General features: G+C 42.2%; 1 protein-coding gene across 2 annotated transcripts in view; it reads right to left on the reverse strand.

The window, feature by feature from the left end:
• LOC139699656 (glycerol kinase 5) overlaps positions 1 to 13,772 on the reverse strand; it is a 251,509-nt gene extending 237,737 nt beyond the window's left edge. For both annotated transcript variants that reach the window (XM_071598200.1, XM_071598199.1), the window contains exon 1: positions 12,922 to 13,772. In XM_071598200.1, coding sequence (XP_071454301.1) covers positions 12,922 to 13,071 — 150 coding nt within the window. In that variant the 5' untranslated portion in view covers positions 13,072 to 13,772. The remainder of the gene's footprint in view (positions 1 to 12,921) is intronic.
• Positions 13,773 to 24,970: the final 11,198 nt, after the last annotated feature.

Below are 24,970 nucleotides of genomic sequence, written 5' to 3' on the forward strand. Positions count from 1 at the left end.
AATCAATTTACGTCAACAGAGAGATGATTGAAGAAGACACTTTGCTTTTCCACATAGAATTTTGTTTATTACGACCTAGGTTTCCTTACCGGCGTAACATCTTCGGGTGAAGATGTTACGCCGTAACGAAAACTTGGTCGTAATAAAAAAAAATTCTAATTGGATGAGCGAAGTGTCTTCTTTCATCATGAAGGATTTCCATCATGTTACGCCTGAAACTGTGTCATTCATTGAAAGAAAGATATGAAGACATAGACAAGTAACAGGGATTGGCGACAAGGTTTGCGGTCCATGGAAGTTGATAATGATCAATTTCCTAACTCGAGGGCGTTCCGGCTATCGTGCGACGCTCACTGCGCGGCAGTGGATGTGGCACCCGCGGCCTCCCTTGGGGTGCGCCCAAGGCGGCTCTCACTTACGCAAGAGAGGAGAGCGCCAAGTTAACCTCTCCTCGAGGTGTTCCTCAAGGATTTCCCAGGGCTTGGTCGCCACCGAGCTCCCTTTCTCCCGGCGGAACAGCTGATTAGTCTTTGTCTCCTCAGCTAAGCTCTCTTCCGCCCGCGCCTACGTGGAAAAGGTAGTTTTCCGATTTATCCCCGCGAAAATCTTGTTTTTCTCCGATCAAATGACCCTCGATATGATGAAACCCAGTGCGTTAGCAAACTGGTTCACCTTCCGCTCCAGTGCAATGGCATTTAATATACGTATGCATGTTTATTTATTCCATCAGAACGGCTTTAAAAACTTTCATTAACACTCATGTATTTAGGTTCGGGAAATTCTTCGAGTCTTATTTTCGGGAAATTTCACTTGGGCGAAAAATCTGGACTGCGAAAGGTTGGCGATTATTATGTATGTAAGTTAATTTTTTGTACGAAAACCAACAAGGCTTTTTCATGAAACTTCATATATTCCGGTATCTGTGTTTGAGAAATACTACATTGAACTAGATCTTTTCTTTGGAAGAATTCATTTAGAAAGTGAAATACGAGGTGCGAAAGGATAGTGATGTGGGAAGTAATGTTTTTTTTTACGAGAACAGCTTCGAGGATTTGCATGAAATTTCGTATCTTTAAGTTTATGGGCAAGATAAATAGATTGAGCTAGGTTTGGGAAGATTCATGGGTGGGGGGGGGGCAAAACCGCATCAAAATGCACATGGCATGAATACGATATCAGAACCTCTTCCACCTACGGTTCCTGTTTGTGCCATGTACTAGTAAACGAGGGTAGGCATGTCAACGCGAGTTAAACAGCGTGCTGTTATCGGATTTTTACCTTCACCTCATCGTCCGAGGTGTGATGATTACCCTTGAGACGTATCTTGAGTTGAGGAAAAAAATATAAATCGCAAGGCGCAAGATCGGCGGAATAAGGAGGGTTTTGTTTGTTGTCGTCTGTGGTACCCATCGTGCACAGATTTTACGGCATCGCAATTGATCAATAGTGAAGCCGACACGTTCATTAGATATTCCAATATGGTTTGCGATACCCTTTTGAATGATTCACCAATCATTTTGAAGCAAATCTTCGGCGAGTTTGAGATGTTTATCGTCAGTGGCAGTGATCGGACGTCAGCTGCGTGTTTCATCAACAATTATGATTTTTCCAGGCTCGCAACTACGAAATGTTACTATCCATCGATTTACAGTAGACCTATCATCAGCATCGTCGCCATAAACATCCTTTAAACGACGATGAATCTCAGTAGGAGTAATTTTCCTGCAGTTAAAAATTCGATAAAAGCACGCTGTTTAACTCGCGTTGGCATAGCACTAGAACTCGTATCCATACTTCCGCTTCTCAAAATACACTGGATGAATGTAGCGACCTTAAACCTGCGCATGCGTGATGAGGGGGGATGCTACTTCCACATGCCACCAGGAGTGCTTCTGAAGGTCATTTTGTTTGTGGTCTACAAACATGTGTGGATTAATTTTCAGCCTACCCTCGTATCTAGTTTTGTGTGTGTTCTCTATACGTTTTAGTGTTACAGTTCCACTTTCTTTTCGTTTTGGAAAAAGTGCAAAGAAAAATCGTTCGAAGTTATTGTGGAACTTACACGTGGTTAAAAAAAGGTATCGAATTAGTTTGGGGAAAGTAAACTCGTACCACAATGAAATTCTTCGCTGCAAACTCACATCGACATTCATTCAAGTCTTCCGGTGACTTGCGTGGAGAGTATTCCTTCCATTCGTGTAACGCAGAATCAACGAACACACGGAATAAACAGTCTCACATGAAAGCACTTGCAAGTGGTTCTTTACGGTGTAGTTAATCGCACATCATGCGTGAGAACCGCAGCCCGCATTCGACCGCCAACCCCTTCCGGAGACGAGCATTATTAATCTCAATGATTCGGACGATTATTACACTCTTGTCATACAGAAAGACCAAACAAAAAATGTTTTACGTACAACACATTCAACACTCAGTCCTCCTCAATCATCGAATTCCTCTTCCAGTCCTCTTCCAGTCACTTTCAATACTCGACAGAATAATATTCTTATCACTTTGCTCCCTATTTTCAGCGAATCTGAGCCTCGTCAGAATCGTTCGACAGTTTTACACACCCCATCATCCGAGCCCTTATTTTCGATAGTAGTGACAATATTGGCTTTTTGCTGAGTTGTATTTATACTTTCGTCCGCAATTCTTTTTACCACGAAATTACCATTATAATTTGTCAAATATGTTAATATATCGGGAGAAAAAGAGCGTGGGAGTACCTTCAGTAAAGAATGCTGGCAGTATATACATGTATAGTACATAAAAAATTGAATGTCTTTTTAAGGCAATCAAATTATAGTCGATATGCGTGTTATTGCCCACGTATTACTGCGTGGAAACGAAACTTTGGTGTGTCGGGGAGACGAGCACGAATGACTGAATGCGACGGGTAAGTGCTTATGCATTCGTGTTCGTGGTCAAAATTGGAAGGTGAGATAGGTGAGGGGGGGAGGAAGTGGTGAAAGTATTGGGTGAGCAATGGACAAGCGTTGACAGAATGCACCTCCGCTATTAATGGACGCCTGTGAGAGGAGTTCGCGTCTTTGGTTCGGTCACGTGCGGAGAAAGACTGGATGGGAGTCGAATCGCCAAACAGATATTACATACAAGAAAGAGGGAGAGAGAGAGAAAGAGAGGGAATGGTTTGAGAAAGAGAAAGTCAAGAAGGAAGAATGCAGTCGAAGAGACGCTCATATTCGAAGTCTTTGGAGTAGGAAAACAGGCATTACACAATGATCACACGAGTGCGACAGTGGCGACAGATTGATTGGAGGGAAGAAGGAGCCAATCAAGATGAAATCGGTTGAAGGGAGGGAGAGTGGGTTCCTGAAGCAACTTAAGATTTGCTTTTTTTTCGATTTCGCCCACCCCCGAAAGGAACAGCGTGAAGTTTGTCCTCGTATTTATCACACACACATCACACATATAAATAATATATATATATATATATATATATATATATATATATATATATATTATTTATATTATATATATAAACACATTATATCATTATGTATACACATATTATAAATGCATATTATTTATATCACACATATAAATAATATATATATGTATATATATGTGTATATATCCTAGCGCTTATCCTAATCATCTGCCTAACATTCTCCCCTATATCACAGTCTGCAGCAATCCCCTTTCCTCCTCCACCATGACTAGCACTTTGTTTTCCATTTTGTCCACATGACCTTCTCCATCCTTCTCCACACCCACATTTTGAAAGACTCCTATCTACGCATATCATCCTGCTTCAAATACTATGTTACCGCGTCGTACAATACTACCCTCCATATAAAATATTGACCGAACCTTCTCTTAAAATCATTACTCAAAGTCCCTGTGATCAATTTATTTCATTACATTTAATCGCTCATCACCATAGTGAGCAAAACTCTTTAAAAGGAAAACTTTAAATTAAGCAACTGAATTGACGAGTAAAAAATATATGCGGATTTCACGAAAACATTAATAAGGTAAAATATGTTTTGTCGAACAGATGAGATCTTCGGCTCAACTTGATGAGACAGCTCGTAGATTTAAACGTGTTTCATAAAATCCTCTAGGCCTTCAAATAAGTCATTTGATTGGCTACTTCACGTGGCTGAACCTAAAGCCAATGAATGAATGCGCATTTCATTTGTTTCGTAAACAATGCTAAGCAATCACGGTGCTCTTGTAAATATGCTCTTGCAGCCGCAGCCCTTAGATTTACATTATTTTGCAATAGAGTACTTCGTGTGTGCGTATGGATTTCCTAAAATGATGATGACGGGTGATGCATATTAACATTCAACAATATCACCTATTTATTAGCCCCCCTTGCCATATCGTCGTCCATAACCACTGTGCGTCCCAGAATCCAAATCTGACTGCTCATGAAACCCATAAAAATTGACTATTTTGAAATTTCTTCATTATATTTTGAATAATGGCAGGGTCCTGAAACACCATCGAAACGATAATGCAGGGAAAGGATGCCGCTCGGGAGGATTTTCAGGACTAAGCCCCTTCCTACGTTAGTCTGGCCAAGTCCCATGCTTAAGGCGGCCGAATTTTCGCCGCTCCATGAGTATTGCATTCACTAGAGCCCTATAAAAAATTATTCAGTCACCGTGCGCATTTAGTCTGAAGTTGTGTCCTTCATTTCGTTATCGACAGAGCACGTATCTAGATTTAGATAATTTTTGAACAACACACATTGCATCATATTCACATTTATGATAAAATTACGAAAACAACTTTTTTAAAGCAAGCTCTAGATTAAAAAAAACCGTCGAAATTCGTAATTAAATCATATTCACGTTAGAATTTAGCCAACATAGGGGATGGAAAACAAATATTTTCAGCTGCAAATTTGTGTTATTCCCGTAGAAATCTTTTTATTTTAGTTCGGGTGGCACGCATGACACGGATAGCGCTTCCAGAGATACGACTGAATGGACACGTTGCGTTGATGGGGGACTACTAAATGTGAAAATGAAAATATTTCAAGGTACAGACCATGATTTGAATGACTGGATGAAGGATAGTGTGGCGGAAATTTAAGGCTGAATGAGATCAAAATTCATAAGTTATTAGAAGCCTTTCAGTGTGGTGGTAGAGTGGAGGGGATCGAGGAAATGGAGTGGGAGGAGGGCGAAGATTATTATCCAAACCATTCCCCGAACACTACAAGGTTTTTATAATAAGTAACGGTACCAATTTTTCCCTGACGTGCGCGTGAATATCTGAATTCAGACGCCGTCGGTTAAGTGTGCGCATAATCGCAGATCGTATTGGCATTGATAATAATAAGACAGTCCACATCATTATCACTGAAAATTTGTCGATGCGAAAGTCCTGCACTAAACTCGTCCTGAAGGTCTTCATGGACGACCAAGTGCAGAGTCGAGTGTCTATTCACAAAGAATCCGCCTACCAGGGAGCCTTTGAGCAGAAGGAAAGCCGCTGGCAAAAGTGTGCCGACGCTAAAGGGATGCACTTCGAAGAATTTTAAGGCATTGCAGCAATATCTGAAATGAACCTACTATATTTTTCCGAAACTTTTGTCGATACTTTTTATACCAACCTTATAAAACAGATACACGTAACCAAGACGCCATTTCGATATCGTTTATCCAGGAATTTTGTTTTGATGTCCAAAATAAGCTCAGGTATAAATTCGACGGCGGAGTGCGGAGAAACAGGGAAAAATGATCAGAAATGGGAGACGCTGAGAGCGGGTTAGGGGGGGGGGGGAGAGGAGAGGTCGGGGGCGACTGGTGTTGGTTGGCGCTTGGTGTGGGGGAGTGGAGGCGATGTGCGAGGTTGCCGGGGATGATGAGAGCGGGGCAGCGGGGAAGCCATCCTCGTCTAGGTTGGGGTTTGGACGCCAACAAGGAAATGAATGACACAGCCCAAGTCTTCGGCCTCTTCCGGTCTCCATTTCTCATCCAGATATCTACTGCAAACTGTGGTGGCCTTTGTTTTCTTTGGGTTTGTTACTTTCAGGAGCTATGCCTCAGCTCAAGGCAGATGCAAAGGAAAATTCACCAGAACCGACAGAATGGAAGATTCATTTTCGATTGCAATTTCCGTCGTTCCTCTAGAAATGACTGCCGTAAGCGATGCTAGCGCTAACTGAGGGGACTGCGAATGAATTTCACGGCCTAGACCAATGACATCGAGACCCGAATGAGGGAATTTAATCCCACTGGAGTTCGAATCGCGGGGTGAGGGATCTTGATAGAACGAAAACTCACCATGACGATACAACCTAAATGGCAGGGCACTAAACGAGCGGTCGACGAGGAATTGCTGAGTTTGCAGGGAAATGGCCGAAAGAAACGAGCGATTTTGGAGTGTCAACCAAAAGAGTTTTGCAACTTCAATCTCTTTAAGAACTCTCCGCTTCAACTCTCTCCTGCGTGCCAAACGCATTTCATTTGTTCATTTTTATTTAAATAGTACTCTGCAAGTCACAGCTAGGGTATGTGGCGGGGGGTGATTACACACCAGGCTACTTATTACGTCATATCCAGTAATAAACATTCAAAAAATATCAGGAAGTACAATTCGATAAATCCCTCGAGGAGTTCTAAAGATTGTTGGTAAATCGTTAGAAGAAGAATGAGAAAATAACTCGTATTCAGTTGAAATTTCAATTACTGATTATTGCAGACGTAAAGAAAATTACTATCATATTTCATGTTTAAAAACTGTATAAACCCATGTGAAAAAACCCCTAATATTCTAAATGGCTGCTCAAATTATAACTATCGTTAAAATGTTTTGAAAAGACTCATTAATATTGCTTCTAATTTTAAGTAATTTTAAATGTGATACGTGTTTTATTATTCTTAGTACGTAGGATGACCGCATGAGTTTAGCTTCATTATTAAGTTATACCTTTCTTGGTAAAATTGTGACGTCTTAAGATTGCTTCATTTTGCGAATTTTAAAAATAAATTCGTAAAAAAACGACAGATATTACCAACGGTTACATATGAAGTGGAATGAAAATAATATTTACAGGTCTCATTCCAATCGATTTTCTTCAGTTAGATTAGGACTTTGGACCACTGTGAGTCGCTCCGATTTCAAGTCCTAAGCGATGATTTACTATACAATCAATGCTCTTAGTGAATATCGTGTTTGGTTTCCATGGAAATTAATTCCTTTTAAGAATTGTTTGCTTGGAATGTTCTACTCTTAGGATTTTGCATTTTATATGTTGCATTGCATTGTATGCAATGAATTGGCGCTGTAGTCTTAGCTACTAAATAGTTATTGACCTACTTGTGATTTTTTTTATGTATTTAGCTTCCTCTTATGAAGTTCTACGGATCATAAATCATTCAGTTTCTTTGAATTTCGTCCAACATTTCTATAGTACGGTAGGACACGTTGTTGCGCCGACATTGTTGACCTTACGCTTGTTGTAGTAATAAATAATTAATCAATATTGCTAACTCGTTGTAGTTATTAAAAACCGAAAGAGTAATGTTGGTGCTACACTTGGGAATTAGAATTAAACTTTAAAAAAAAGTGCTAGTGATGAATATATTGGAAAAGAGCAAATACCTCCGCTGACTGCCTTCTGCATCGGGAAACCTAAATTAAATACTTGGCCGTTACCCTCATTCACGACCTCTCCTGGACGAGACATATGCAAGGAATATGTGGACAAGCAAACTAAAAATTGGGATCAATTAAAACAATGATGGGTAAGTGGACATGACGAAAAGTTTAAAAAGCGATGCAAGTTGTCATATTTTAGGCCTCGTTTAGAATACGCGGCTAGTATACTATAAATGGTGTCCTCACCAAGTTGGATTGATTACCGTATTGGATCGCGTGCAGCGTAGAGGAGCTAGATTGGTAAAACGTTATGATAAACTGAGTAGCATGTCTAAATAATTAGAGGGGATAGGCTGGAAATAACTAACGGGAAGAAGGTTTAATTACAGATTAAATATCTTGTATAAATTGGAAGGATGTCTCATTAGCATAGATGTTGAAAGTGTGTTATTACCCCCATTGTACTACGGTAGGAGAGATCATGTCAATAAAATTAAAGAGATTAAGTGTGGACCAGATAGATTTAAGATGTAATTTTTCCCACAAACGATAATGGATCAGAATAACGTTGCCTGACTGCGCTAGCGGGGAAAAGTATTTTTTTGTCAAAAAGTAGTCTGGTGTGTAATCACTCCCTGCTACACACCCTTGCGATGGCTTGCAGGTAACTACGTAATAATGAAATGATAAAATAATAATAATATGATCTCGACCACTTTGTAGCATGCCACATAAATAATGCTGGCTCAAAACAAAGGACGCGGTAACGAGAGCTGAGTAAGTGAGGTTAGGCCGAGAATGGCGGGTCATGCTAGAGGGCATCAATTTCGGCGACCCGCGTCCCCCCCACCCCCATCCGCCAGCACCCTGCACCACTCCCCGCTGGCGGTGGTGGATCGATTCGTCTCGGATCGTGCATTTCCCCGAAGCGGTGGGCGGGGGGTCGAACCCGGGACCTATCGATTCGAGCGAAGCGCGCCAGACCTTCGGATTCCCAGAGACCATTTAAGAAGGACCGAGGACACCCGCGGTGCACGAGCGCCACAATGCACCCAACCGCTAGGATGATGGCAAGGGGTGATTGATATGCAGCCTCGAAGTTAAATGCTAGTCAACCTTAGAAAATATGAATAATTCAAATGATTGGAATTAATTTTCGATACCTAATTAGCACCGAGCGTGCAAGACAATCTGCTTCCCGGGAGAGGGTGATATGAAGGTTAAGATTAAAAAATGGCATCATACAAACAATTGGCTGCTTAATAATAATTAATGACATCTTAATTCTGTCGCTCCTGCATTTGATCTCTCTGTTCTTATTTTCATTGTTTCTCCTATCGCAGTAGAGGTGACGGAGCTGTTATTACGAGGTCCGTATATTTTGGACATTGCAAAAGAGACCTGTCTGAGAGTCATGCGAGAGATTTGTTTAATTTGTAGTTATGCGATCTCTCCGTGAGTGATTCCATTACTAGTCCCTGCCATAATCTGGTTGTGCTCCTAAGTTTATCATTGCAACGTTTTTGCAAATCTGGCTCATTTGCGCTGCACCCGATCTGAATCGGTATTCAAGCCGACGCAGGGAGGAAGCGTGACAACAAAGGGATGTCAGACTTATTCCACATGCTTACGGCTTATCCTGCAGGCTGCCACGAGGGGGTGTACTAGATGGGTCGTAGGTCACCAGCCATGAGGGTAATTGGTGTTTATTAGCATTTGGAAAGTTCATTTTGTCGTTAGCCATGTTTCATACTGCTACGTTCAAGGCACTAATGAATCTTTTTCTATTTAACTACGAGGTACCATGCAAGGAACCGTGAGGGTGCGTGGCAGGGGGTGAATCAACCCGATGGTCTGTTTGGTAGGTGATGGTAGAGCTCACCCAGTACTAAGCCCGACGGCGTGTGAAATATACACATCAGGGTAGGTGAGCCAGCTCCTTTCCCTGTGCCGAGTATGGTTTCACAGGAAGGCCTGGTACTCGAAAAATCACATAGCTTTGGTTGAGCTGAGGATGCCCAGGAATCGAACCTCGGTCTACGGTCAGCAGCCGAACTCACTACCCAAATATGCAGGTATATGTATGTATGTAAATATATATAAATAAATAAATAAAATTAATATACATACATATATATATATATATATATATATATATATATATATATATATATATATATATATATATATATATATATATATATATCCCTCCCCGGACTACAACCTTAACATGGTGGAAGGGCTTGTGCGTTCAGACGACCCCTAGAGCTGTGCTGGCGGGAGTAATAATTATTGCTCCTGGTAGGGTCACCCATGCCAGATAGGTCGAAGGTGAGGAGCTAGACGAAAGGTAGTCCACGCAAGCGTCTGTTCCTCAGTGAGGCGACTGCAATGACGTCTGACCCCAGTGGGGCGGCCAGTAAATGATGGTGTCACGTTAAAAACACTATTGAGGAAGGCAACGGGAAACCACCTCAATTAACATATCCAAGAAAAATATGATGGTCACTGCAGAAATTTTCAGTCCAGGCACCTATGGGGCTCGGCCCAATCGGCTGTGTGTCGTGCCCGGCAGCGGGGGAGGCAAGGCTTCCGCGGTCGTCATCTCACGAAACCCTTGCAAGGGAAAACCGGCAGCAGCAGGACAAAAGACGCAGGAGAAGAAGATCAAATTAGTTAGAATAGGAACGTGGAATGTTAGGACAATAGGATGCGTGATTTTGTGTTTTTTTAGGAGTAATAAAATATTTATTTAGCTGTTGTGTCCATCCAAAAACTCAACCGGTAGATTACCTATATATATATATATATATATACAAATATATATTATACATTCAATCGTTCTGTATGTGTGTTCCTATCTCTTTTCCTTATATCTGTTTCTATATATATATATATATATATATATATATATATATATATATATATATATATATATATATATATATAAAACATACACACACACACGCTTCTAAAGATGACCCTAAACCATGCCCACCCGATGCGAGTGGCGGCTCCTTTCTCCTTCATTCGACTGATCTTCATCAGACCCAAGGGCAGCTCTGTTCACTCTCAGTACCCTTTTCAATCTCGAAATCAATTCCTTCCTTTCGCGAAGGCTGACAGAAACACTTGCCGGGCACGTACTGTCTGAGAGGTCTGGCCGAACAAGCCTCTCGGCAGCAGTGAATCAATTTCATTCGTGATTGCTCTCGGAGTCAAAAATCAATGCATACCGTTCCGAGGAACCCGACCCTGAGAGTGACGTCGTGAAAGTTCGCTTTAAGTCTTAAAATGCGACAGCATTCGCGAATTTGAATGGCTGCCTTGTCGTCGCGTCGTAATGCGGACGCGCGATCTTTAAGCGCTCTTCAATTGTCTTGCGTCCCCAACCGCGTGCCGTTCTGCGATAACGCCGAAAGACTGAGAACTCCCTAAGAAGCGCTTCGGCAGATAGCTCAACGAATGATCGCCGGAAACTTGTTACCGAGCCGACTCTACTTTTTTAGTGCGATTCGTGGAAGCCGCTGGGTGTAAGGAATGCGACCACGCCGATTTCTAACACTTACATGCCATTCACCCCCTGCCACACACCCTAACAGTGGCTTGCAGGGTACTAATATAATTTTTTTAAAATAGTGTGATCGAGTAGGCGTACAATCTCGTTGCAGCTTCACTTTCTGTCATCTTGGAGGAAATGGACTTGTATTCTAATCGTCGCTCATGAATTGGTTTTTAGAGCTTGGTGATGTGTAACCAATATACCAATTAATCGATTTAGAGATTTAATCGCATAATCCTCCTATGCACCGTGTGCTATGTGTACTATACTGCACTAACTCTTAGGCATAATAATTGAGCGTTCGTACGAGAGCATTAGCGTGGTTATGACAGTTAAGTAATTTGACTATTTGTCTCCAATGCCGCGCCGAAGTAAAAGCGATCAAATGAACTAATTTAAAACCCCATTCTAGCGAACACATCGCATTCTCCTTAGACTACAACTTGGCCAAGTAACGCGGCCTCTCTCCCTCACCCGTTACCGCTCGTTAATTATGAGGAAGGTATAGTCGCATGATTTATTTATTTCCTGGATTAGTCGTACTTTATTTATATTTACGTTACATGCCCTACGAATTAGTATTGACATTCCGTGGCGAACTTTAAGCATCTTGTGCTAAATTTTGTACTTTGCGATCAATTCCCTAGATACAGCCAATATTCGCCCGTGTTGCCTACTCGAGACAAAGACAAACGCAATAGTTACCGGTGGCCGTTTTATCGCAATCAAAGTTCATTTTCTCGAGCTGCAATCGTGTGAACATTCCATATCAGCCTCCAAATCCACGCTATCATTGTCCCGCTATCGCTCCGATTGCATAATCTGAATGCGTAAGAGGGATCCCGTTTCGTAAAGTTTAAAGTTTCAAGTCTACATCTGCATGGCATCCTGCAAGCCACGAGCGCTAAGGTGTGTGGCAGGGGATGGCGAATGCACGCCATCCACATTAAATATCACGCCACATCAGTTTGAAACAAGCTGAGAGGATATGTAATTCTAATGATGAAAAGAAGTTTTCTGACCGACGAGAATTCCAGTGTTCCAAATTTTCAACTGCCATTTTCCCCCCGCGTGAAGCAAACTGCTCGGGTATTTGTCAATTCACAAGTAGTACCCAAAATAAATTACGGAACTTCTAAAATAATATAAATAATGGAAAGGTGTGAGAAGGAAATCACTGAGACCGACAGACTTCAAATTGGTAAGCTAGAAAGACTTATTTAAATCAACTTGCAGCTTTAAGAAACAATACCAAACAAATCGAAGATGACTATTAAAGGGAATGTAAATTTAACTTGAGATGGAGGGATGGGTGAGGGAGAGGGAAGAAGAGATGAGGCATGTCTAAGTGTCCAGGCTGGGCACACCAGGAACCCACCTGGAGCCGATAATAAAACTTTGAGACAAGGGCCACGGCTCGTCTTGTATGAGCGCAGTACTAGTTAGAAGCTTGATAATTCCCTTTAGTGCATAAACAAACAGTCCGTAAAGATATATAATCTCATAGCTTGGCGTTACTTGGTTCCCGAGCTCTTGGCGACGCGCGAAAGGTATCGCGAATGTCCGATTTTGGAATCGCCCCAACCGCCCTTGCCGAGTGTCTCGCCGAGGGTACACGACCACCCCCCTTGTGGACGGCGCGTGACACACTTAAAAACGGCGAGATCCGGAGCATGGAGAGGGGCGCAGATCACACACACACACAAAGAGGGGGGGTGGGTCGAATGCGGACTGGCAGCCGCCCACTCCGCCAGCCCGCGCGATACACTAACCTTCTCCAGGGCCGTCCCGACGGCGCACCCGCCTTCGTCGATCACGTGACACCTCACCGTGGTCGTCCCAACGTCTAGGGCCGCCACCAGGCGCCGCCTGAGGGCGTCGGCGCCGCCCCCCTCCTCCACGCGACCGCTGCCCGGTGCCATGTCCCCCTGGCCGCACTACACTCGCACCAAGGGTGGACAGGAACACGCCTTGCCTCACTCTCTCTCTCTCTTTCTCTCTCAATCCTTTGCGATCACCCTTCGACCTCTCACACACAAAAGCACGCGAATCACACAAGCTCCCAGTCGCGTGCTCGCAGCATTCCCGGTGCGATCACGCCAGAACACTGGATGATCACGCCCGTGGAGCCGACTGACCGCAGAAGCGTCGCTCGCTCGTTCTCTTTACCTTCCGCTCTTCAACTCTCGGATGGCCTCTGCTCTCGCCTCTGCAATGGTTGCGTGCGCGTGTTTACGCGTGTAGTTGTGTTTGTGTGTGTATTATTTAGGGCTCCCCTTCCCTTCACTCCTTCGTGTGCGTCGCCCCCCTCCCTACGTGCTATTGTTGCGTCCGCGCATGCGCACTCTCCCTTACGCGGCCCCTCGGCTTTGTTATTATTGCGTCCCGTCGGCTGGAAGGGAGAGGAAGGCCGGTTGCGGTAGGCGGAGCACGATCTCCCGGGCGCTCCGTCAATACGATTGCACCTCGAGGGAATGCGGCCCTCCTCGGCGATTGAATGCACTTCCGCCGTGGTCGTAGGCGTGTCCTACTTCCGGTGTCGATTGACGAGCGCCATCGAGCACTCACTACCCTTGCGACGCGCGGTAGAGGCCTTGTCCTCCCTCTCCCGGTAGAGGAGAGAGTGGGAAACAGTTGACTGTCTGCCCGCCGTCTTCCGGGGAAGAGGGCGCTTCGGTTGTGTGTGTGTGTGTGAGGCAGGAGGCGGAGAGGAATCGAGCGAAAGAGGAGAAAAAATAAAAAGAGATCGCTCCCTCCCTCCCTCTCGGCTCGAGTTCGGCTGTGCGAGGCGCGGTGGTTTTTTTTTATTTTATATTCCTTGCGGAAAAAATGTGTGCGGAGGGCGCGAGAGTCTGGTCTCCTTCGTTGACTGCCGTTCGTGCTTTCTGTTTTGCGTTGTGTGCGTTGAATAAAGGGAGTCCCGTGGTGAGAGAAGGCATTCGGGGGAGTCGGCTATGCGAGTGTCTCCTCCCGCGACACACGAGTGCGTCCGTCCCTTGGGCCGTGTTTTGCCCGTTGCCTGGGGAGAGGAGCGTGCTTGGCGTTTCGGGGAGGGTCGCCCGCCTTAATCGTCCACGCTAGTGAGTGTGCCGAGCCCGGGCAGCGTCTCCCGGGACCGGGAAACGCCGGGAGTGGATCGGAGATCGGGTGGGAGCGCACGATTGGCCGGAGTGCGAGGCCGTGAACTTCATACCCCCCCCCTCCGCATCCTTCCCTCTCGCCGTTCGCCTCTCGTGTCCGAAATTCGTTGCTCGTCAGCCGGCACACTCGTGCTCATACACACATACTTTCGCTAGTTTGTGTATACTATATTCGCACGTAGAACGTCACGCATCGCCAAATCAAGCATCGAAGGACGTCGCATCTATGTACTCTTCCGAGAAGGGATTGTGACGTCACGGCGGTGTTTCGTGACATCTCACAGTTGTCCAAGGATGAGAGCGATCTCGATTGGGAAGTTACTCGCTGCCTAATTTCCCCAGACATGCTGCAGTATGTCTGTAATCGGGAAAGGTTGAACGCAAAAGATCGAGGAAATTTGGCAACGTAGGAGATGGATGGGGTGCGACGTCACTCTTATCTGACGGATAAGAGTGGCGAGGGTGCGACTGTAGCTATGCAAGCCACGAAACACGCCTTTCCCATCATCAAACAGCACGCAAAGCTAGAGCTTTGCCCAGTTTCAAGAAATCTGTTCCGAAAACCCTCATTAAAGTAACGGCGAATTTTATGGATCAGTTCCGTAGAGTGGCAATGGTTCGTGGAATAGAACCGTGGTTTGAATGAAGCATCGTTAAATTCCAACAATCCTTTCCTCAGAATATAACTCTCGTTCGTATTTTTATATTTTCTCGTATTTTTTTTATTCTCTCTTTATTTTCTCGTATCACTCCTAAAATAAATGATTCAAAATTGTGAGAAAAAATAACCCCGAAGAAAAGTAAATAAATATTCAAGTACAAAGGCAGTCAAAGTCAGCGAAATATAACACATATTACATATTTTTCGATAAAGATTATTCAAATTCTCTCACATTCCTTCTTGTTCAGCTGCCGGACGCTAAAGCTTGTATATAAAAAACACTTGTTAGGATTAATTATTTTTTAGACTCCGTATCCGATTTCACGAAGGCCAATCCATCGATGAAGAACGCGTAATGTTGAGGAAAGTGCGCTCTTTCCGTGGTCAGTGCTCTCCAAATCCATTGACGAAGGCTTGAAAGTTGAATCGTCGCATCGAATCCCATGCCGGTGTGAATTCCGGATAGTGAAGGGGGGGAGTGTGTGTAAGCATTAAGCGGTGTCAGCTGGGGGGAGGCGGTCAGAAGGGGAGGATTGGTGTCGGAGAATACGGCGGAGAGAGCCCTGTGTGACCGGATACACATTAGACATAGTGGGACGGGAGAGGACATTAAATTGTGACACTACCGACTCCTGAATTTCTTCGCCTTCTTCTACAAGTGACCATTTTAAAAAGACGGTTTAAATTGAGAAATCTAAACCCACCACCCCCTTAATGCCCTCCAGGAATTAATGTTGAAAGCCTAGGTTAGAGAAAATATAACTGACACTACTGACTGACGTAAGGAGAAGAATCTTGCTCTTCGTCTTCATATAATAACGTACATGGACATTACAAGAAAATGTAATTATCTAACGTATAATAACATAGGCAGGGTCAGTCATATTTTCCTTATTCTCCGTAATAGCGTTTCGTCTCTTACGCGTGCGTAGTATTTTAAACTTAAAATACTGTAGTGCGTGTAAGTAGATACGGAAAAATTTTTCATCATTTAAATTATTTAGCATTTCCTTTGGCTAGAACGTTAGAGGAACATTCAAAGTTGATATTGCATTCCTGGTGTTGAATCAACCCCTGCCACACGCTCTATCGGTGGCTTGTAATTACACTATATAGACGCATATATTATGGGGATTTGGTTTGACATTAAATCATATCCTTTAAATCTTGAAGAGCATCGTCATCTTGGGTTATCAATGCGGACATTGGTTTACAGCAGCTTTCCCTTACCATCCCTGCTCTTACTATCCTCCAGTCTCTCTCTCTCTCTCCATTTCCTTCGCAGCTCTGACAGCTTCCACCACCTGATCCTAACAGTTCAATCTTAGTCTTCTTCTCTAATACTTTTGATTCATATATTTCCTACAGTCATCAGCAAACTACCGTTCCCCAGCATATGCCCAACTAGTTTCCCTCTTCTTTTCATGTAATTCTCCAGTTCTTCCCTTCAATCAGGACAAATAACAACACATCAACTCAATTTTTTTCTTTATATTCAAAAGCAATTTCCGCTGTTACAACTGTCATCATAATAAGCATGTAAACATGGATACATAAGATCTTCTTCAGAATAAAATTTTAAGAACATATGCCATGTACACTGAATAGGTTTTAAAGATTATGTACTTAGCCCAACCCGTCCGATCTCGCTACGTGGGAATCGGGTTCGTGCGTGCACTCATCGAAATTTGATTCAACCCAGTGATGGGTTGAATGATCGGGGCGATTGAACATGCGAAACGACAGACAGAGAGAGGTATTGAACACTGGCGATGCGACATTCGATGTCGACGTGATATTGGACAGTCACGTCGACATTTGCAACACTAACGTCGACAACGATATATCAAAAAAGGGTCGATATTGTACTGATATAGTGGTATCATAATTAGCAGTAGTCTAGTAGGAAATGGGATAAGTTTGCAACTGACGCAACACGACTGCACCCTGCCGAGCTCCTAAGCTCCAACTAACACGACACAAAATATAAGTGAACCCCATATTACAATAGCTCATTCTTTAACTCTGAGCCTTTCCCACCTCCTCCCTTGGTTGCATCCAAAATATCCTTATTATTTTCCTCCCTACATCAGCTATCTTTCCCACCAGTATCCTCCGCTCTTGACGTCTATCCCACTGCCTGTGAATATACAGGGTGCGTTCCGAATGTTGTGCAATTATTTTTTTAAAAGGCAATTTATTGAATAGATTTGCACAAACACTTAAAATTCTTCAAAGTACTGTTCTTGGGCATCTACACACTTTTTCCAACCGGTCTCAGTACCGGTACGGTACTGAGACCAGTTTCGCGGGAAAGCTTAGCGTCCCCCCCATCTACTCCAAGTGATTCGATCCCACTCCGATCAATAGGAGCGGCAGAGGAAATTAAATTGCATTACTTTCGGAAGACACCCTGTTTATCCTGCATCCACTTGTCTTGTCTTCTTCGAATGTCTGCCAACAGCCGTTTCTCTTTTCTATTACCATGCCCTCTGGAACTTAATCGTTTGTTTTCCTTCCCTTTCCTTTTGTTTTTTCCGTTCATCTTCTCACGCCCACATCTTGAAAGACTCCGGTCCACGATTATTCTCCTGCCTCGAAGACCAAGTGTTCCGAGTCATACCAAACTACTCTCCATTTCACTAGTTTTTTTCTCTGCATCTTTTAATGGGTGCCTGTCATCAACTCGATAACGCTTCCTTGCCTAACGCCATTCTTCTTTTTATGCCACTAATAACCATCGAACCCTCCGAATACCCGTCTCATAGTCAGGTAAATCGTTCTACCCGGTCTGGTTTGCGTCCTCCAGTATAGCATCTATATTTTCGTATTTTTTTAGTACCCTACAAGCTACCACTAGGGTGTGTGGCAGGGGTCGAATACACACTACACTAATTTTAACCCGAATATCTTTCCTCAACCGCGGTCAACGTTATTCTAATCCCTTATCATGGAAAAAAATCACATCTTAAATCTATCTGCTCAGCACTGAATCCCTCAACTTTTATAAGCATGATCTCGCCAGCCGTAGGACGGTGGGGGTAAATAATACATTTTCGACATCACTGATAAGGAGACTAGAAACTAGAGCAAGTGGAATCCTTCATCTACTTGGGCTACAGTATAATTTGGGATGGAAGAAGCTCGACCGACATCAAGCGAAGAATAGCCCAAGCAAAGAAGGCGTTCATTGAGAAGAAGCAACTACTATGTTCACAGAACGTAAGATTGCAAACAAGGAATCAGTTCGTCAAAACGTTCGTGGGGGGTATGGCATTCTACGGATCACAGATATATGGAATATTGGAAAAGTGGACCAGCGAAGAATGGAAGCATTCGAAACATAATGCTGGAGGAGAAGACTGAAGAATAAATGGACTGATAAAGTGAGGAACGATGAAGTATATAAAAGAGCTGAAGAGGGAAGGACTATATGCAGAGCAAAGAAGAACTAGATGGATTAGACATACCTTGAGGCACAATGGATTAGTTAGAAACATGATAGAAGGAAAAATTAAAGGAAAGATCCCGAAAGGAAGGCCAAGAGACAAGTACATAGGGCAAATTAAGAAGGACGTAAAACAGGGAACCTATCAGAGGGTGAGGGAATGAACACTAAATAGGGAAGAATGGATAGCTGCAGTACATCAATCTTAGGATTGAAATGCTGATGATGATGCTAAAGAGACATCCTTCCAATTCCCATTCCATTGGGTCGTGGATGTTGTGGTGTGTCTGATGAATTTAAGGCCACCAAGTGGGATTCGTTAGTCGATCCTCGCATTAGTCACGTGAAGCCACTGAAGATTTTTATGGCCCGCGCTGTTGAACGAAGGCAAGTAAACGAGCCCTTCTAGTTGAAAACGTTTGCCGACTGCAAACAAACCAATTCACACGTGTCCTCCATGTTTACGGGGGCAAACTCCCTCACGATGCGGCGTGGTTTTTTGTAAAATAATTTTTCTGCTCCACGAAAGGAAATAGATGTTTGGCTTTCCTGGAAAATTAAACATCAAATCAAATTAACAAAACAAACTGCGTGAGTCAGGGATTAGGATGCTGCGGGTAGAATGCGAACTTAAACGTAATGGAGGAAGGAATTCCCGTGTACGATGGGGCGACATCAACGTGTTTGGGCCTGAATATATACGAGGGCGGTTCAATAAGTACCTGTGTTAGAAATGAAGAAACCAATTTTTCAAAAACTTTTTTTTTCCTTTTTTAACATAGTCCTCTTTTAGAAAGATACACTTCTCCCAACGTTCCGGCCATTTTTTTAACCCCTCCAAAAAATAGGATTTGTCGAACTCTCCAAAATGCGCCTCTGTCTCGGCGATAACTTACTCGTTTGAGCTTAATTTTTTTCCCGCGAGCCTTTTCTTCATGTTAGGGAATAAGAAAAAGTCGCAAGGAGCCAGATCGGGTGAATACGAGCAATTCATAATGTAGTTCATGCAGTTTGGCGGCGACAACTCCGGATTAGCTTGTTGTCCACCGTGAGAAATCGAGGGACCCATCGGGCTGACAATTTTTTCATCGCCAATTTATCATGTAAAATATGAATTGCCATTCCGATCGACACACCCACGGCCTCTGCTACTTCGCGCAATTTCTTTCGTCGATCAGCGAGAATCATGGCATGGACTTTTTGAATGATTTCCTCGGTAACCACGTCTGCCGGGCGTCCTGCTCGCTTCTCATCAAAAACAGATGTTCGCCCACGTTTAAATTCGTTGAACCAAAATCTAACTGTGGTCATGGTTGGCGAAGTGTCCCCATAAACAGCATCCAACTTTGCTTTTACCTCCTCGCATTTCTTCCCATCCAAAAACAAAAAGCGAATTACCGAACGATACTGCTCTTTTTCCATCTTAGTGAAAATCACGAAACACGTCTTACTCGAATGGCTGCCAAATCCAAACTAACCTTTAGATAAGTCTGAAATTTGTTTCACCGTCGTTTGATTGATGGCGGCACACGATGATAAGATAAACTTCATTCAGGAACGTCCTTTGTTGTCAAACACGGGTACTTATTGAACCACCCTCGTACGTAATGGTCATTGGCTATACATACAATTATCATTGGCGACATGAAAATCAAATTAAGACTGAACTACCGTTACTAAAAGTTACACGAGTGTATCTGTACTCATAATTATTAAAGATGTCTGTTGCTCATAGTGCTGGAAGGTAAATTGTGTAAAATACAGGATCATAGTGATGACTTAATGTGAAAATTGACTCACCTTTGCCAAGGAAACTTTAAGTTGTTTGGGGAAGTAATGGACACTAATTTCTTGTAAAAGTCAGTTACCAAATTGTATTTTATTAAAGTGCGATATGTGGGACATGTTCCTAAAACATGAATCAATTCACTCATTTACTAATAGAAAATGTACCATTTCTCTTTGGGATTAATGATTAAGGGAGAACTTTAAATTTTAAACCGAAAAACGCGTCAACAATGGCCAAAAAAGTATTTTACTCGAGTCACCATCATTTCCCCTTCGTGACGATAAACACGAAAATAAAAGGGTTTTATAAACATTCATATCTCTGGAGATAACTTGGGAGAGCGTTTATATATTTTCATTGAACCAATAACATAAAAATTTTTTTTTAATTTTAGTTTAAAAAAACTGGGGAGTCCCTTGGCAATTTAAACATTTTATCATTCGAAGACACCATCATCGATCATAGTAACACTTGCTAAACATGTTTTATCCTGAAAAAACAATAAATAGCAAGGAAAAACAAATTCACTGGAACTTCCAGTTGGTAAACATTTATATGAAACTGCTTCGGTTAGTTGAATTGGAAGCAGTGTAACCTTAAAACAAAAGAGTTTGCCTGGAACTCGATTTTTTTTAGCAAGGATTGTCAAATCGATTAAATTTGAATCGATTTGACACCAGTCCTGTCGGGAAGAAATTATTTTGAGAGTACGCTCTATGTAACAAAAATATTGCATCACTTAAAAAATTATGTTTGTTACCAGCAGGCGAATTTAAGTCTGCTACGAAAAGACTACTGACTCCGCGCATCTCCTCATGGATTGCATTTTTTTTTAAATACCCGAAGAAATTAATGGATTGATGCTTTCCCTTAAGATTTGGGATTAATGCTTTACAACAACATGCATTTGAGCCAAACAGCGAGCTCATTTTGGGTTCCAAAATTCCTACAAACATAATACATTTCGTGACCGTTGAAACGATGCTGCAATCATCTGCTCATTTGGTTTACTTAAACTTCGCACAGCACTTATTTTATTATCGCATGAAACAAAGGATAGAATCATTGAAGAATTAATGGAGCCTCGAATTCTCCCATCGAAGCCAGTTAGGCGATTGCGTCAGCCAAAGCAGAGGACTCTTAGGTCAGTATGTGTTATGACGCGTATGGTTTTGCAACAGGTGGGTAGCCTTGGGACACCTCATCTGTCAGATGCAGCGCTGCCTTATATATATATATATATATATATATATATATATATATATATATATATATATATATATATATATATTATTATTATTGTGCCGTCCCATTATTGTGCCGCTCGTGTGAGCTTTTCCGTACAATCGTTATATATATATACATAAATATATGCCAGTGGCTATTTTTCAGCATAATCGCACTCGCATTTATGCACTTGTCCTATCTTTCTTGTTGCGCCCTTATTGGCAAAGAATTCTATGCCAGAATTCTACTCGCACCTAAGCATTTTGAGACGTACAGAATGCGGATTTGCCCCATATCCCTCCAATCAATTCCTGCTTTTTGCAATGTATTCATTCGTGTTTGCCAATTCACTCCATCAAACGCCCTTTCCAAATCTAAGAAACATACAAATACATTCAGATTGTATTCTATGTTCCTCTCTATTAGTGAACTCATTACTGCTTTATCATCGCGCGTGTCTCTCCCCATTCTGCACTCAAATTGATCATCTCTAAGTAATCCCTCTCTTTTTTATTTCAATGGTATCGGGCTCAACCTTGTGAGCATTCTTCTTGAGAAATAAGACAAACTTTGCAAATTCTCAAATATGTATTTAAATGGTACTACCGGTTTTATCTCATCATGGTACTTTCAGTACCTGAAATACCGTAGTACCATATTAATATTTTTTTGAAATTTACAAAGTTTGTCTTATTTCTCCCTCTCTTGTTCTCTCAACAACCTATCACCGCAAAACGTACACGCCTCGAGTTATCCTTAACCCCACCCCCAATGTCTCTTAATATTCGTATTCCCGTTAGTTACTGCTCGTACTCTGGTGAAGATGGGGTACCGGCTAGATATTAACATCTTGAGTGAGTTTTGTTATTTGTTTACTAATATTTTACTATTTTGACGAAGTATCTCCATATGTGCGCGTATTCGTAACTATGTGTGAAAGTATACACATAAAGTATATATATATATAATGTATGTATATGTGTATATATATGCATAAAGTATATATATAAAGTGTATATACATATACTATATATATATACTATATAGTGTATATATATATATATATACTACCTTGATCAAAAAGTTCCCGGAATAACCACCGTGTGGCGCTCCCATCGTTCCGATTTGAGTTCTGTTTTTTTTGTTAAATTGGTACATCTGTTGTTGATATTCCCTTTAAATCTTAGTGTCATAACTTGACATTTGCAAAAGTTACGTAGCCAAGAGTACATCTATCTCTGTGTGTGTTGGCGATTTTTTACAATTGCAGAAATGGATTTAAATTTGCAACAACGAACTTGTATTAAATTTTGCGTAAAAAACGGATTTAGTGGCGCACGGACGTTGGAAATGTTGGAAAAGTGTTTCGGCAACGATTCTCTAAAAAAACGGTCGTTTACCAGTGGCACGAGCGGTTCAGAAGTGGTCGTGAGTCAATCGAAGATGATGAACGCAGTGGCAGACCATCGACATCGAAAGTCGGTGAAAAAATTGATAAAGTAAAAGAAATGTTGGTCAATAACCGCAAATTAATCATCAGAGAAATAGCGGAGGACTTGAACATTGCCTATGGATCCGCCCAAGACATTGTGGTTAATGATTTGGGTTTCCGTCGTGTAGCAGCAAAGTTGGTGCCAAAAGACCTCAATTTCATGCAAAAAAGAGACCGTGTTGACGTCGCAAAAGACATGATTTGCGAGGCTGAATCTGATCCCACATTCATCAAAAGTATCATTACTGGAGACGAGACGTGGGTTTATGAGTACGACACGCAATCCAGACATCAGGCAAGTGAATGGCGTTCACCAAATGAGCCGAGACCAAAAAAACCACGTCGTTTTCAGTCAAAAAAGAAGGCAATGCTGACGGTTTTCATGGATTACAACGGTGTAGTGCATCATGAATTTTTGCCAGAAGGCCAGACAGTAAACAAAGAGTATTATTTGGGCGTTATGAGACGTTTGCGTGAAGCAATTCGCCGAAAGAGACCAGAAATGTGGGCAGAAAACTCGTGGATTTTGCACCATGATAACGCACCGTCGCACAGTTCTATCATTATTCGTAATTTTTTGACAAAAAATGCAACAAATACCATCCAACAGCCACCGAATTCACCTGATTTGGCTCCCTGTGACTTCTTTCTGTTCAATCGAGTTAAAAAACCATTACGGGGAACGCGTTTTAGCAGCCGAGAGGAAGTAATGGAAAAATCGCAGGAAGCACTGATGGACATACCGAAAACCGAATATAAAAAATGTTTCGAGGATTGGATCAAGCGCTGGCATAAGTGTGTTGCAGTCGATGGGGATTACTTTGAAGGGGACAATATAGATTTAGATGAATAAACTTGTATTTTTAATATTATGAATAAATTCCGGGAACTTTTTGATCAAGGTAGTATATATATATATATACGTTATGTGTATATATATATATATATATATATATATATATATATATATATATATATATATACGTTATGTGTATAAGTACAGCAATCAACGCAAAATCTAGTACCCGAAAAATAACAAAGCTTGGGTGGAGCTTAAGGTGCCCAGAGTGCCTTGCCCGGGAATCGAACTCGGGCCCCTCCAGTCAGTAGTCCAACGCCCTACCCCCTGGACTACCGCGACCCTATTTATATTATCATATATGTATAAAATAAGTCCTCAATGTGTCCAACATACGTCTTTCTTCTACGACTTTTCCTAAAATTTCCTCATTTCTTACTTCATCTGTCCATGTGGTTGAGGCGTCCTCGACAAATAATTTACCGCATACACAATAACTAATGCTTTCAATGGGTTTTAGGAAGAAAAGAGGCCCTATCACACGTCCCTGTAGTGCGCCGGATGTTACACCTACCTCTTTTGAGATTATGGCATCGAGTAATCTTGATGACATAATCATGCCAACGGAGACAATGATAATGGAGACACATGACTTCCGGTATTCAGTTAATTACCTTTCTGAAGGATATCGTAAGGTTATAGCCATCATATCATTTTGCGATAAGTCATTTTGGTGGAGGCGTTCTTGAAATCCAAAGATACTGCGTCCTCGTGTGTATTCCTGTCCCTACTGAGGTTAGCACACCATGAAGAAATCGTCCCTTATTACTATTACTGTCATCTTTTCATTGAAAATCCGTGGTAGCTTTTATTTATAATGTTCCTACTGAACACCGAACTCTGAACTCTTCCAATGCTTTTCAAGGTTCCACTGCGCATCGCGTGATTTATTTGCACAAAATCGCTTTGAACTCGGTTTATTAATCATACGAAAATAGGTCTATAATACGCAGAAAGGATATTACGTAAATAATAACGATATCCTTTAAGTATTTGCAGCATGTCTACATAAGGGACATTAATTAATTCCAGGAATCCTCTGTTAATGGGGATGATGTGAGCCATTTCATAACAGCGATTCACTATGACTTGAGAAATATTTTTTAAGGTGGCTTGCGATGTCCTGTGGCGAGTCCCGCCAGTATTCCAGGGAGTAATTTTACCGAAGCTTTGGCTTCATATGTTTTATTGTCTCGGATCTCCTT

Source organism: Hetaerina americana, unplaced genomic scaffold (genome assembly GCF_022747635.1).
Source record: "Hetaerina americana unplaced genomic scaffold, ioHetAmer1.1.p SCAF_10, whole genome shotgun sequence".
Taxonomy (NCBI): Eukaryota; Metazoa; Arthropoda; class Insecta; order Odonata; family Calopterygidae; genus Hetaerina; species Hetaerina americana.